Source organism: Stegostoma tigrinum, chromosome 22 (assembly GCF_030684315.1).
Source record: "Stegostoma tigrinum isolate sSteTig4 chromosome 22, sSteTig4.hap1, whole genome shotgun sequence".
Classification (NCBI taxonomy): Eukaryota; Metazoa; Chordata; class Chondrichthyes; order Orectolobiformes; family Stegostomatidae; genus Stegostoma; species Stegostoma tigrinum.
The window spans coordinates 31,532,177-31,548,331 of NC_081375.1; the positions used below are offsets into that span (position 1 = coordinate 31,532,177).

The 16,155-nt window shown below is 38.5% G+C and overlaps 1 protein-coding gene across 5 annotated transcripts in view; it reads right to left on the reverse strand.

Annotated features, from left to right (window-relative positions):
* Positions 1–16,155, reverse strand: part of ntn1a (netrin 1a) — a 205,371-nt gene that overhangs the window by 58,943 nt on the left and 130,273 nt on the right. For 4 of the 5 annotated variants that reach the window (XM_048555391.2, XM_048555394.2, XM_048555393.2 and 1 more), the window contains 2 exons: positions 5,763–5,912; positions 3,658–3,711 (listed from right to left, as the gene is read on the reverse strand). In XM_048555391.2, coding sequence (XP_048411348.1) covers positions 3,658–3,711; positions 5,763–5,912 — 204 coding nt within the window. The remainder of the gene's footprint in view (positions 1–3,657; positions 3,712–5,762; positions 5,913–16,155) is intronic. The other variant, XM_048555395.2, reaches the window with a different exon arrangement.

Sequence of the window (16,155 nt, forward strand, 5' to 3'; positions counted from 1 at the left end):
AACAAGGAAAACAACTTCTTGGCATCTACACTATCATACAATCAAAGAATCCTATGGTACAGATTGAGGCCATTCAGCTTATCGGGTCTGCACTGACCCTCTGAACAACATCCCACCCCCACTTATCTCTGTATTTATCATGGTTAATCTACCTAGCTTTCATTTTCCTGGACACTACAGGACGATTTGGCATGGTCAATCCACCTAACCTACACTCTTTTTGACCACAGGTGGAAACTACAGCACCCAGCAGAAACTCACACAGATATGGGGACAGTGTGCAAACTCCACACAGACAGCCGCTTGAGGTTAAAATTGAATCCAGGTCCCTGGTGCTTGGAGGCAGCAAAGTTAGCTACTGTGCCACTGTGCTGCAGCCCCCCAAGAATCTTGTACATTTTAAAAACATTTCCTCTCCTTTTTTAAAGTTCATTATGACATTGAACAATGTAAGTTCATTGAACACATTGACTCCAATATTGAATCAAATCATTTCCAAGTTCCTGTGATTTATCAGATCGACTGAATAACAGTGGTGAATGTATGTAGTAGCACTAAGATCAGCTGATTGAATTTGTTTAATAAAGTTTACTTTTGTACAGTTATGCCTGAAGTATGAATCTATAACCCAAAAGTAAAAGTATTGTGTAACACATATATGTCAGTTAAAGAGATATTGATACATGTGAAATGTTTCTGAGCATGGAAAATTTCTGGAAGGAGATGAGCAAATGAAGAACAGAGGGCAGGAGAATGACGGGGGGAGAGAGAGAGAGAGAGAGAGAGAGAGCGAGATCTTGCGACCACCATGTGACACATTCTTGTGCAGAGCATAACTCAGGACATTCACTAATGGACTGACTTAGACCACCTTTCAATACTTCTTCCCTGACTCCACTTCCCACTCTGCCTCCAATTCTTTACAACGTCTGCTATCCTCTTACTAATTTCCAATCTTTGTGCTTTCTTTTGTATAGCCAGAAAAGCAATCTCCAATGATTGAGATGTTGGTGTTTATTTTTCCTTCACTAGGTTGTATTTCCTAAAGGTTGTAATTTTTGTCCCATAATTGAATGCATTATTCAGTGTGAAAATGAGAAACGAAAATAACTGGCTTATCATTAAATCATAGAATTCCTACAACGTGGAAGGAAGCCATTCTACCCATCGTGTCTACACTGCCTCTCTGAAGAGCACCAAACCCAGGCCCATCCTCCCCAACCTTATTCCCTGTAACCCTGCATTTCCCATTGCTAATCCACCACTCAGCCTACATATCTCTAGACACTATGGGCAATTTAGCATAGTTAATCCAACTTACCTGCACATCTTTGGATTGTGGGAGGAAACCAGCGCATCTGGAGGAAACCCACGCAGACAAATGGGAAAATGTGCAAACAGATGAAATGTCAAGGTTCAGCTACGATTGAACACAACTACAGATCTATCCAAGACAGAAGGGACTGCCGATGCTGGAGAATCTGAGACAACAAGGTGCAGAGCTGGATGAACACGGCAGGCCAGGCAGCATCAGAGGAGCAGGAAAGCTGACGTTTTGGTCTAGACACTTCTTCAGAAAAATCTTCAACAGATCTATCCAACTAGGCTCCTGACTGTACATGACTCATTATGCTATTCTGTTATATAATAATTAGCAAGCATCGCAAATGTACTTGGGGGATGGAACTCGTTGAACTTTGCAAGGGCATTCAATGCCTGAGATTTAAGGAGTAGTCTAGTGGAATGTAAAACCCGTGAAGAACACATTGCTTTATCTTATTCCCTGAAACAAGAAGTGTTGACCTCTTGCTATCCTGCTGTGAGGTTGGATCATGTTGTAAACTATTTAAATTGTTGAACCACTTACAATGCCTAATTTGTCATACGCAGCTCTGGATGGTTTGAAATAATTAAATAGGACTTTTTTGCCTAATGTCTGGACATTGAAATCAAAAGGAAAGTTGGTTAAGTCTCTCACCTATTGGTACCAGAGATTGTAATCTTTAATCCATTCCAACTAATGTAAGACTGGCACTGTAACTAACATTCTTTACTCCCTACATAATTGTCCCTTCTGCACTCTGTCCCATAGTGCCCAGTGTAGCTGCATTCAGCTCCTCAACCCTGCTCCAACAGTTAATTAGATCATGGCTGATCAGTGACTCAACTCCAATAATCCACCTTAACTCCATATCTTGATACACTTACCTCACAAAAAATGTTTTGTCTCACTTTTGAAAGCATCCTTTTGAGATAAGAAGGTTTGACAGTTCCACTAATCTTTGTCTGAAACAGGTGTTCTTGAGTTTCACTAAGAATGACTCTGCTCAACTTCTAAGATCAGGTCCTCCTTGTATTGTCTCCCCCACCACCAACCCGCCCAACTCCCCTACAAATGAAATAGTTTTGTGAATCTAATCCACCAAATTCTGACAACATTTTATAGATCTTGATCAGATCACTTTCAATATTCCAATGAGCAATTTACTTGTTCCCCCAAAGCCTAAATAAATTCTAAAATCCTAAAAAGTCTCCCTGGACTATTGTAACTAATTTCACTCAATACTGACCCATAAAATGTAAAACAGAAAAATCTCGTGCAATTCCTGATTATAAGAGTAACAGAAGTGATTCCTCAAGCACTCACCTAGACCTTCTGACAACCAAACCCCTCCCCACCTTAACATCTCCAACTACTTCCAATGACTCCCCTGAACTTCTGAGTCATTTCACTCAGAGATCCATTCACTAATGCACTGAAAATTGGTTTAAAAGTTCCACAGCTTTTCAATGTGTTTGTGATTAAACACTTATGAGAAGACAGCAGCTAGGACTATAAATAGGGAGTGTGGCTTATTTTTCCCTCAGAACCCAGCTCAACATACAGGCAATTGCATCTCAGGTTTGTTCAGCATTTCTGAAGGAGCTGACATTGTAAGATGCCACCAGAAATGTGGAGCTTAGTCATGGAGCAAGAAAGCATGAGCTGGCCCAGTACAAGAACAAAACATTGCTGGTGCAAGAAGTTTGAAATAAAAACAGCAAGTGCTGGGGGGAAAAAACTCAGCAGGTCTGGCAGCTTCTGCGAAGAGGAAAACAGAATTAATGTTTCAAGCTGAACATGATATATTTGTGTCAAAAAGTTAATCCATTTTCTCCCTTCAGATGTTGCCAGACTGGCTAGACTTTTCCAGCACTTTCTGTCTTTTATTACGTAGGGTTGTACAACCCATTCTCATAATTTAAGCTTCTAAACCCAGATGATGATGATGAAGAAAATCAAACCTTTCACCTTGGCTACTATATTTAAGCTTCCTTGATTCCAAATGCACGTACTAACTTAGAAGTTTTGTTAAAGCTGGAAGTAGTAGAGAGAATGCATTTTTCTTCCAACTGATGTTACACACTTTCAAACCGATAGATGCTTGATATTTTTTCTTTGCCGGCTATACCAAACTGTCAACAAGCACAGCAAAACTCAAAATAAGACAAAATATCCAATCTTAAATTGCCAGCAGTGAGCCAGCGGAATGAAATAGCCACGTAGCCAGCTGTTGTGGTTTGCTGGTGTTCTCTTAAAAAAGCAGGGATATCAAAACAATGGGAGTTTGTCCAGCTGGGAAGGCAACATGAGAAAGATAATATGTCTAGTCTTACCGGCAGATTCCTCTGTGCTGCTAGCAGCAGTGGTAGGTGGGACCACTGGAATTTCTGTGGGAAAGAAAGGCAAGCGACAGCAATGAGATGTCAATATATCATCCACAAGTGTTCAAAGCATTTCAATATCTTTGAGACTAACTTATTTTGTGCATATACCTCTTTCACAACTTCAAAGGGCACATGTGCATTCTTAACCCAAATGTTTATTTATAATTGTGCCTCCTTCATTCCCAGGAGTTTCTATTGAATAACAACAAATTGGGATATTGTCTCCAACAAGGCTTGATTCTTTCAATCCTACACCTTTCTGGCACAGAGTCAGCACTAAGATTGGCCATGCATGAAGGAGCACTTTCATTTCAAAAGTAGAGATTAAACTCAAAGGTTTTTTTTCAGCTGAGTGTTTCTACATTTGATGACAAGTAGACAGTGTGAAGTACCAGAGACAGGGTTACATAAAATTCTGAAAGTTTAAGAGCTCAAATTCTGACTCTGTCAGATGTACACAGCACATCAGAACAAGCACAATTATATATGTCAATGACATTTTGTTATTCACCAAAAAAAAACAAGGTTGTTTGAAAGGTGAGAGTGAAGAATCAAGTCTTATAGAAACAAATGTCACATTATGGTTGCCACTGTCTGACCTGTGTACACTCATGCTTTTAAGCTAGCTTCAATCAATCATAATTATTTTAACTATATATATCATGGGCAGAATGCATTTCAATTGATTTAATATCCAATCGTATCCTGAAGCTGCGTAAAGATAATATGGCCTGAATGAATTTCTTGCCGGGTCTAGGATCTAAAACAATTCAGATGAGTTAAAATTTACTAAAAGTTTGTAGCATTTTCAATTTGAAAGATTCCCATCGTCATGAAGGGACACATGGTCAAAATGTTTCCAGCTCCTTAAAAAATTGGGTAAATCCAACATGGGGAAAGGGAATGGGGATCTCCTCTTATAAAGTGAGTCAGTTTGAATACATCCTGGTTAAGGCAATTCAGGCTTTTGAACTTTTGAGGTCTCAACTTGAATTTAATGGTTTTAAGTCCTAATTTCATTTTATTCAAGCCAACACGCTTCATTTGTGGAAGGTGAATCTCTATCTAATGCTAACATTGTCTGTCTAGTCTTCAAAAGTTGTGACATATTGGGTTTAGTTTCCTGCAGCATATGTGGTCTTACAGGCAAACGGCCAGTTCCTGTGTTCAAACACAGACAGTGGCTTTCAGGGGTTATTCTCCTAGGATCATGAAGCTGACTCTAGTTCCCTTCTTACTCACTGTCCAAACATGCCTTTTTCCTGGAGGAACAATCAGGACACTATCAGAATGTTGCATCTAACTGCATTAAAGCTACTCTTTTTCAAATTTAATTGACCATTGTATATGATTCCAAGAATTGCATTCTCTGCTGAGCAATCATGGTAGACTCAGAATAAGCATCATCCTCATTTCATAGCTGATATACTAGATGCAACACCAAATGACCTTATGTGTTTCTGTCTTGTGATAACTGATTACATAGTGGTATGAAGGGTGTTGTAGTAAAGTCTATCGTTGGGAACATTCTTCCTTCTAGCCAAAGCTGCCAAGGTAGCGAGTGAAGAAGGGGTCACTAATCATTTGGAGTTTTGTCCACATTTGTTCTTACAGAAAATTTTCCTAAGATTTGTGGTTATCTCAGCAGTAATTCAACTCTGAGGGAGCCAGAATTCCAAGTAATATTGTGTCATGATGCAGATTTTTGAGGTTAGGGAAAAAATGCAAAGTCAGGGCAATGCAGCAGGAACGTAGTGCTATGTCTGAATTATTGTATCCTTGAATGTTTTGTGGCTGTCTGAACTAGGTCCAGATAAGTATACAGTCATGGTATTGATGATGCACTATTGCCATTGGCCATGAGAAAATTTGCTGTATCAAATAGTTTTGCTTCTAAGGAGAAGGACAACTTTGTCGAGGCTCTTTAGAAAAATGAAGATAGTTTATTTGGACCCAACCATTTCAAGGTCGTTGTCAGACATTAACAAATTTCAATTCAGATCATGCTACAAAACTATTTCTACTTAGAGGGACAAAAAGATCAGTCCACGTACTTATGCAAGGGGCAATGGGAGATCGGCTTTGCTGATAACCTTTCGCACATCTGTTGCATGTGATGCCGGTCACACCATCTTTACAGGGACATTGACCTGTTGTTTGGTTACAGGTCTTGCCAGCTGCACCCACCGGATGGCAATCGCATGCTGTGAGGAACATACAACAATGGGTAAGGAAAGGCAACATAAACCAACAATAATAGAGTTTCAGAGTAAATAAGAACTTAAAACAGGGGGAATAAAGAAGAGATTTACAGAGATAGTGATGCAGCCTCTACATTTGCTGCTCATAATCTTTGCTTTTAAATTATGCCACCTGCCTCAATTCTTCCCTGAGAGAACATGATCTGAAATACTTCATGATATTTAATCAGTGAAAATTTCCTAAGTCATCATTGACGCAAGGACAAAATAATTAAACGTCAAGGTATCATCAGTTCCATAAATCTCTTGCCAAACTCATTCAATACAAGTTCAAAAAGATTCTGGTCAGTGGACAAGAAACCCAATCACTGCAATCAGATTTAAATAATCCTCAACAGGAAAATGATCAATAAAATATATGCCATGCAAATGTTGTACAAAAGATCGCAATGAAATAAGGATCAATGCTGTGATTGGTTATTAAGTGTTACAAACACCGAAGCTGTCTTTTGAATTGATATTAGAATTTGAATCCTTTGTACAGCCTTTGATTCTCATGAAAGTGCAGTAAAAATTAAAACTATCCTTATGTCCTTTCTAAGTTAAGTATGCTCTGATTTCATAAAAATTCATGTAAACACATGAAGAACAGGAATGTGACAATAATTTATAAACCATACAATACAATATTGTTATACCATCAACTAACACATATCTAATTCCACTGTCCATTGTTTCAATGACAATTTTAACATTTATATTTTAAAGATATGAATGTCCTTATTAAATAGTGATCAAAAGTCACTGTTCCGGCAGCAAAATGACCAGGTTTATATCTCTGTATTCCTGAAATGAACGGTCATTTTAAAAATATTTCTAATGACTATTAACTATACAGTATATATGACGTAAAGAATTTAGGATGTGGGAACAGGAGTAAACTATTCAGCCCTTCAGTCCTGCTTCACTATTTTTTGTAAGGGCTTGAAATCTAGAAATGCATTTATTGCTATTCTTTCGACCAATTTGCTGCTCAACCTCCCAAATCAACTTGTTCAGAACAAAAATGTTTTCTGCAATAAACAGTCTTCTCGTGTCTAGGGCATCAAGTGAAAATCATTGAAGATAAAGTATATGTATCTTATTTGCACGTTTGCACTATAAACCTATATTTATTAGCAATACACTATGTAACTGAAATGAAGACAGATTATCATGTAATTTATGGGGTTTTCATCCAAATTATTTTCCATTTAAACTAATGTTCATGGTTAGGACCATTGGAAAATAACCTATGTTTAATGAGAATAGTTGAAATAATCAAGTGTTATTTAATTACATGCTTGTAATAAAAATGATAAAAGGGAGAAGCAATGCAATAAAAGGATTGTGGGAAAGAAAGTCCAGAGCAGTTGAGTCAATGGTGTTATTCTACCCCCACTCTCTTCTGGATGGGGAGTGAGTCAAGATTTTGTATTCCAAGAGCTTTTTGAATTGCAGTTTGATCATCTCAGTAGTTCATTTTTTAAGGTCTTAGTGAAAACTTGTAGCTCAGGTTGTAGATGCAGTTAGTTGTTCTGTGAAAGGGACATTTCATTACCCTTCTGGGCAACATCATCAGTGCAAACCCTAATCGAAGCATGGGTGTTCTGCTTCCTTTTGGATTTATATGATCCTCTAGTGTAATGGTCTTGTCACTTCTGGTTCTGTTGTTTTAGCAGCAGTCTGTATACAGGGTCTATTTCGATGTGTTTGTTAATGGAGTCCTGTGTCGAGAACCAGGCTTCCAGAAATTCCCTTGCACGTCTGGTGTTTGCTTGTCCCAGTGTAGTCACTTTGTCCCAGTCAAACTGATGGCCTTCATTGTCTGTGTGTATTGGGACAAGTAAATATTGGTCATATCTTTTTACTGCCAGCTGGTGTTCATGTATCTTGGTCATCAGTTTCCTCCTTGTTTATCCAATGTAATGTTTATTGCATTCACTGCATGGTATTCTGTATATCACATTGGCCTTGTTTACTGTCAGTATGGGGTCTTTAGTCTTTGATAACATTTGGCATTGTGTTGCGGTAGGTTTACATGCAAATTATGATCTTACGTGGTCTTAGGAGTCTAGTAGTCATTTCTGACTTTTTTTTGAGTAGATCAGTACAATGTAAAAGTGTTGAATAGTCTTCTGACTGTTGCTCATCAATTTTGTACCATACATTCAAGGCTGATTGAAATATTAAAACTTTTCTGAACACCATCATTGTTTATATTTTCTCCTCTTTATTTCACAGTCTCATGCAATATACCCAAATTTCAATCAAGAGGGAGGGTGAGAGGTATAGTCCAAAGTACATAGATATAATAATGAAGTTAATATCATTGAATATTGCAACAAGGTTTGAGAATTGTGAATATCTCTGATTGCAAGCTCATTCTTTAGGCAGTTCAAAATCTTGCAGTGTCAAACCTACAGCACCTCAAAACAGCCATGAAATAAAACTTGTTTCTGCATGAAACCTAGAAGTGTCTTCATGGAAAATTGCTGTACAGCATTGTAGTGGGATGCAGAACAGCTGATTTGTGAATCTAATGAAATGGTCCTTGAGGAGGCGATAATTTGAGGACACCTTTCTGGAACTGACGAAGTTGAACTTTAAGGGCAGAAATAATAAATAGATGACTGGAGGTACCAGCATAAGTGTGCAGTTCCGTTTAGTCAACGTGGTGAAAGATTGAACAATTTCAGGTAATCTAACAAGAGATATTCATAGTTTGCAAAAAGAATCGCTGGAATATACTTCTCATTCTATAATAAATTGCTTGACTAGGTTACCACCATTGTCTGTGACACAATGAGATCTCCTTTTATATTTCATCTGGAAATGTTCGACCTTCATATGCATTCTTCATTCAAATGAAAGATTTAGACAGTTTAGGAGAGTGGTCCAGGAAATGGCTGATGAAATTCAATGTGAGTAAATGTGAGGTTTTGCACTTTCGAAAAAGAATACAGGCATGGACTATTTTCTAAATGGTGAGAAAATTTGCAAATCAGAAGTGCAAAGGGATTTGGGAGTGTTGGTCCAGGATTCTCTAAAGGTTAACTTGCAAGTAGAGTCCATAATTAAGAAAGCGAATGTAATGTTGTCGCTTATCTCAAGATGGTTGGAATATAAAAGCAGCGATGTGCTTCTGAGGCTTTATAAAGCTCTAGTTAGGCCCCATTTAGAATACTGTGTCCAATTTTGGGCCCCTCACCTCAGGAAGGACATAGTAGCTCTGGAGCGTGTCCAGCGGATGATCCCCGGAATGGTAGGTTTAACGTATGATGAACGGCTAAGGATCCTGGGATTGTACTCATTAGAGTTTAGAAGGTTGAGGGGAGATCTAATAGAAACTTACAAGATAATGTATGGTTTAGAAGGGGTGGATGCTAGGAAGTTGTTTCCGTTAGGCGGGGAGACAAGGACCCGTGGGCACAGCCTTAAAATTAGAGGAGGAAAATTTAAAACTGAAATGAGACAACATTTCTTCAGCCAGAGAGTGGTGGGCTTGTGGAATCCACCTAATGTGCACATATTTGGACTGTGGGACGAAACCAGAGCACCTGGAGGAAACCTTTGCAGGTTCGAGGAGAACGGACAAACTTCACGCAGACAGTCGCCTGAGGGTGGAATTGAACCCGTGTCCCTGCTGCTGTGAGCCATCATGCTGCCCCCTAGTGAAACATTTAAGTCAACTCTTATATTGAGTCAGCTCTATTCCCGAGGAAACCCTTTCTCCTCTTTTCTCCCTTCTGATATTCCTGTAATAGATAATCACTGATGGACCACATCACTTCGTTAGCAATCCAGAACATGAAACAATGCTGTCTCCCAGAAGTATCCATTTGGGCGAATTGAACAATGAGGTGGAGGTGAGCTCAGTTCGGTGATACATGAAGAGCAAGTGAGCCGAGTTATTTTATTTTCCATTTAAGGGTGTGCGCCCTATATTTAAAGAAAGAATGCTTTCAAAGATTTAAACATAAATACATGTCATTCAGATTGTGCCCAAAACTGTGCAATGGGTTGGCAAGCAAATACAATGAATCACTGTGACGCTCTTATGAAAGGCTTTGTAACACAGCCACCTAAGCTGGAACAATGGCATTTTGAGAGACAACAGCATGGTCTGATCTGTGACTGAGGCCCAACAGCCGTATGCATTTCTCCTATGGATGATTTAGACTCTTGCTTTAGTGATTTTGGTAAGGGCTATTTCATAGCTGGATTAAGCATCAGATTAAGAAACATGTACATTCAACCTTACAATATGTTTTGATTAAAAATATTGTTGTACTGATGTTACAAATACTTATGCTAATTTTGGAAAGATGAGGGTGGCTTTGATGAGTCGGTAAGTATGGTAGGAGCATGAGTTGGTGTGCATATGAGGAGGTTGTGAGGGTGATGTGATGGGCAGGGGAGATGTGACTGTATTGCCACGGCAGTCCAGGGAAGACATGGATTAGTGTAGAATGAATATGCCATTCAGCCAAGAGATGGTTTTTCTTTTCTCCTTTGTGTTGCTTACGTTCTTGATGCAAACACTATACAGAAAACCATGCAAGGATATTGGCAGGCAGATGCCACATGCTTTTGGTGCAGCTTTAATTCAATGCATCCCTGAGTTTCACCTCCTCCTCTGGAAGTCAATGTAAAGGTGAGCCTCCAATGAGAAACTCACCTATCAGAGAGGATAAAGAAAAATATCAGAAAATTCCAAGATATTTCCTTTTTAATCATTGACAGAATGTGGGCATTACTTACTAGGCCAGTATTTATTGCCCATCCCTAATTGCCCAGCGGACAATTAAGAGTCAGTCACATTGCTGTAGGTATGTAGTCACATGTAGGCCAGATCAGGTAAGGGTGACATATTTCCTTCCCTAAAGGATATTAGTGAACCAGGTATGCTTTTCCATGCAATATCATGATCATTATTAGACTCTTCATTCCAGATATTTGAACCCAGGTCCCCAGGACATTACCTGGATCTGTGGATAAATAGTCTAGTGATAATAACATAAGCCATTGCTTCCCCCATAAAAAACTGATTTTCTCACACATTATAAAGAAGCTCCACTTGCCACCCACTAGTACCACCAATGTGATAACTACTCACTCTATATGGAGTGGCATTCCTTGGCATAGCACATTGAGGATCCAATATAGTAGTACAAACCTATTCTGCTTTGTTACTGTTTTTCTATACAATGCAATATCCATGCTATTGATTAGATATTCCGGTATCTTCCATTTCTCTGAATTGTATTCAGTCTGTATTGAAAAGGCTACAGTCACAGTCCATAAATGAAAACAAGCATCTGACCTTATTTACTTTGCACATTATGTTTTCATGATATCTTATAAAGTACAGAAAATTATGTGATTAACTTTTATCAGCTTATCTAAGTCTCCCAGATGTTTTGCAAAATTTAGAAATGAACAAGATCCCTAGGTTGGTTATTATGCAGCATCAGTAGTTTCCCAATTTCCCATCTTCCAACACATTCCATCATATGGTGAGAGTTCACTCCTGAAAAACCCTACCGGCGAGAACTTAGCCAGCTCAAAGAGCCTTTGGAATCAAGAATGATATTTGGTGGACAGATCCAGTTGCCGTTTGTGCCTGTGAGCTTTTAAAGACAAAACAAAAACTGACAACCAAATAAGGCCTGTTTCTTCAGACGATGTGGTAAGTTTGTTAACTCTACATAGAATAACAACAGCAGCAAGGAGTCAAAACATCAAGTGGAGTCTAAGGAAACTTTATCTCATTGAAAATATATGAGACAATTTCGGATATGGCATTACAACTGTGGACTGCTAGCTGCTTTGCCATTTCCTGGTCTAAACTTATAAGTTGTGTTTGTTTTCTTGAGAAGGATCGGGGAAACAAAGCAGCTCTGAAAAAAAGTTCATAGGAGGGCCAGTAGATTAAAATAAAATTTAGCAATGCTTAGTTACCATGATAAGTTCAGAAATCTGGATCATTTTGCTCTTGATAGATGTGAGGGAGACATGACTGAAGTAGCTAAAAAGATGTAGGAGCTAGGCTATATATGGGAACTGACTATTTGAATTAAATAAATGAGAGTGATGGAAATGAGTACACAAATCACTTAATTGCAAAACTAAGTAAGATGTCAAGAGATTTTACTTTGGATATAAACTGCCAGATTACACAGTGATTGTGAATTCACTATGACACTCAAAAGGGACCAATTTGAGTCACAGAGCTGTACAGCAACTTGTCCATACCGACCAGATATCCCAAATTAATCTAGTCCCATTTGCCAGTAATTGGCCCTTATCCCTCTAAACCCTTCCTTTCATATACGTATCCAGATGCCTTTAAATGTTGTGATTGTACCAGCCTCCACCTCTTTGTCTGGCAGCTCATTCCATAAAAACACCATCATCTGTGTGCAAGCGGTTCTCCTTAGGTCCCTTTTAAATCTTATCCCTCTCACCTCAAACTTATGCCGTCTCGTTTTAGTCTCCCTTACCTCAGGGAAAAAATCTTGTCTATTTATGCCATCCATGCGCCTCATGATTTTATAAATCTTCTATAAGGTCACCCCTCAGCCTCTGATGCTCCAGGGAAATATTAGAATCCCTTCAGTGTTGGAACAGGCCATTTGGCCCAACAAGTTCACATCTACCCCCCAAAGAGCATCCCACACAGACCCATCCCTTTATCCTGTAATTCTGCATTTCTCAGGGATAACCTACGCATCCTTGAACACTAAGGGCAATCCACCTAATCTGCATATATTTGGACTGTGGGGGGAAACTAGAGCACTCAGCAGAAACCCACGCAGATGCAAGGAGAACATGTAAACTCCATGTAGACAGTCACCCAAGGGTGGAATTGAACATGGTTCCCTAGCGCTGTGAGGTAGCAGTGCTAACCACTGAACCACAGCCGATTCAGCCTCTCCTATACCCCTATGTTCACATCTTGGAGGATGCTTATATTGTTGAGTGCAAAGTGTTGAATAGTTCCAGCCCATTCAGCCTCGCCCTATAGCTCAAACCCTCCAACCTTGGCAACATCCTTGTAAATCTTTTCTGAATGCTTCCAAGCTTCACAATGTCCTTCTGATATAGCTAGGAGACCAGAATTGCACACAGTATTCCAAAAGCGGCCTAACCAATGTCCTGTACAGCTGTAACATGACCTCCCAGTACCTACACTCAATGCACTCATTTGTTTAATTCAAATAATCTGTTCACATATATAGCCTAGTTCCTACATCTTTTTAGCTACTTCAGTCATGTCTCCCTCACCTCTACGTTTTTCAAGGAAAGCATACTAAATGCCTTCGTCACTATCCTACCTACCTGTAACTCCATTTTCAAGAAACTGTGAACTTGTACTCCAAGGTCTCTTTGTTCAGCAACACCCCACAGAATCTTACCATTAAGTACATAAGTCCTCCCGTGATTGGCCTTTCCAAAATGCAGCACCCTATATTTATCTAAATTAAACTCCATCTGCCACTCCTTGACCCATTGACCCATCTGATCAAGATCTCATTGTACTCTGATGTCGCCTTCTTCACTGCCCACTACACTTTCAATTTTGGTATCATCTGCAAACTTACTAACCATACCTCTTTTGTTCACATCTTGGAGGGTGCTTATATTGTTAGAAATCACACAACACCAGGTTATAGTTCAGAGATAATGGGAACTGCAGATGCTGGAGAATTCCAAGATAATAAAATGTGAGGCTGGATGAACACAGCAGGCCAAGCAGCATCTCAGGCTGAGATGCTGCTTGGCCTGCTATGTTCATCCAGCCTCACATTTTATTAACCAGGTTATAGTTCAACAGGTTTACTTGAAAACAAAAGCTTTCAGAGCCTCTCTCCCCCTTCAGGTGTTAGAAGGGAGAGACTCCAAAAACTTGCATTTTTAAGTAAGCCTGTTGGACTATAGCCTGGTGTTGTGTGATTTCTGACATTATCCACCCCAGTCCAATGCCAGCATCTCCACACCATAGCTTATATTGTTGAGTGCGAGGTGTTGATGAGAAATATACCAAATGCCATTATTATCTCCTTGGATTTGTCTTGATTATCTTTAGAGGTCAGAAAGAAATTTTCCAAAGTTCTTTATTCCCAGAATTGACCTATGGTGTTTTTTTTGTACTTACATTAGGTGTTTTATTGCTCTCAGGAAACTAAAGCACATGGCTTTTGGTGGACAAAGAAGGTTGGGGATCATGTTACCTAGATGCAAAATAATGCAATGAAGCAGCTTTGATGGACTAATTTGTACTTGTCTGTTTATTATTTTTGTTCATTTTAAAATGCTTCCTTGTTCACTTTCACGGATTGGATGTCTGGATGCCTCTAGCCTCCAGCCTAGCATCTGAACAGTAGGAATAAGTGCAATGGTTAATATACTATGGATAGAAAAGATTTGACAATAGTGACTAATATTTGATGTATTTGTATTTTATCCATCTGCTATCTAATAATGATGTTGAATCATTTATTCTTTGAAAGCAGTTTGATTTATTAACAGGGATTTGGCTCAAGGCTCATGCTATCTGACTTTGGGTAATATCTTGAGATTTGTGGGTGTTTTGCAAGTGTGCAAAGAAGCTTCCAGAGTTTGAATAACTACAAGTATATTAGCTTCTCCTTTGCAACATGTTTAGATGAGCTCCAAAGGAGCCTTATACTTTATCTGTGGTTTCTAATGGTGTACTTAAGCTCTTCAATTACATTATGTAGGAAATCCACCAGAACCAAGTAAAACTGGAAAGTTGATCAGAAATAGATCTTTTTCATCTAATAGTGGAGCAAATAGTGATCACAAACGCATAACATGCAGTAAAGTAGAAGAAGCAAAATGCTTGGTGACAGGATGTGCCAATACAAATCATAATAAACCAAAAAGTAGGGGAATATTCTGTCGTTTTAAGTGGTTTTAAAATTGCTCTGAAAGATTTTAACTAAAATTACTGACAAAAAGTTATTTTTGCTCAAATTTTGAGAGGAATACAAATGGGAAACATTTATTGCTTTGGTACATTTCTCTAATTTATCTTTATAACACCCAGTATAAAACATTTGCATCAAATTTGTTTTGCAGATGTTAGTGAAAAGGGAGATGCACACTTTGAAAGTGAAAGAAGCCTTTAAGTGGTCACAGGGTTCAAAGATTTCCTCCTGTGCTATGATATTATAGTATTATGGAGAATTCCTGTGTCTTAGCCATCAGATAATTCATGGAGCAGACAAATACTTTATTAACTTGTCCCAAAGGTGTTTCACACAAAGGTGAAAGCAACGGCAATTATACAAACTTCACTTAGTTATTTATTCCTGCGTAGTTTTTCACGAAAGAAGCATACCTTTATAAACAAAACAATATGCTTAATCTTGGCAACAGCCTTGCTCAATTATTATAATTAAAACCAAGATTTACAGAACATGAAAGAAATCATTAGGAAAAAATCCTCCACCACATCAACAGTCTGAAGCTTTTCCAATAATCCAAACAGCTTGTTAATTTTTTTTAACAGGGACATTAAAAGTGAGTATTAAAAAAAGATGGAATCTGTTTTTTTTGGGACACAGTAAAAAAGATGTTGAGCTCTGAGCAATACCCATGCCTCTCATGGTTTTGCCTGAAGCACTTTCTCTGTTATCAGTGGACACTGCTGGTGATTTGTATCATTAAAAACAACATAGTCCCTTAGACTTTCACTAGAAAATGACCATGCTATCTGATTGGAATAGTATTTATCAGATTGTTATAATGGTCATAACACATCATGAAGCAATGGTAATTATTCCAACAGCTGGTTTTATTTAATTGAAAATTGTATACACATTGGGTTTAATCTTGGGACCTAACTTACAGTGTGCCTTTATAAAACAACTAGCATTGTTTTATTGTATAATCAGAAATCCTTCAAAGACTAATATCTCCATGTATAATTAAAACAATATTGTGTGTTGCTCCATTATTGAGCTTGACATTACGAAGTGAATTTTTCAATATGGTGCTTTTCTTTTGTTAACTTAATCTTAATCTATTCTGACTGAATCTGCTGGTTTTCATTTTATCATTGGCTTTGACATGATATGACAGCTGGAAGAGGCCTGGTGCAGACAATATGCAAGTGATTATGCTGATGAATACTGAAATATACCAATTTTGTTTTGGGGGGGTGAAAGGGTGCAAG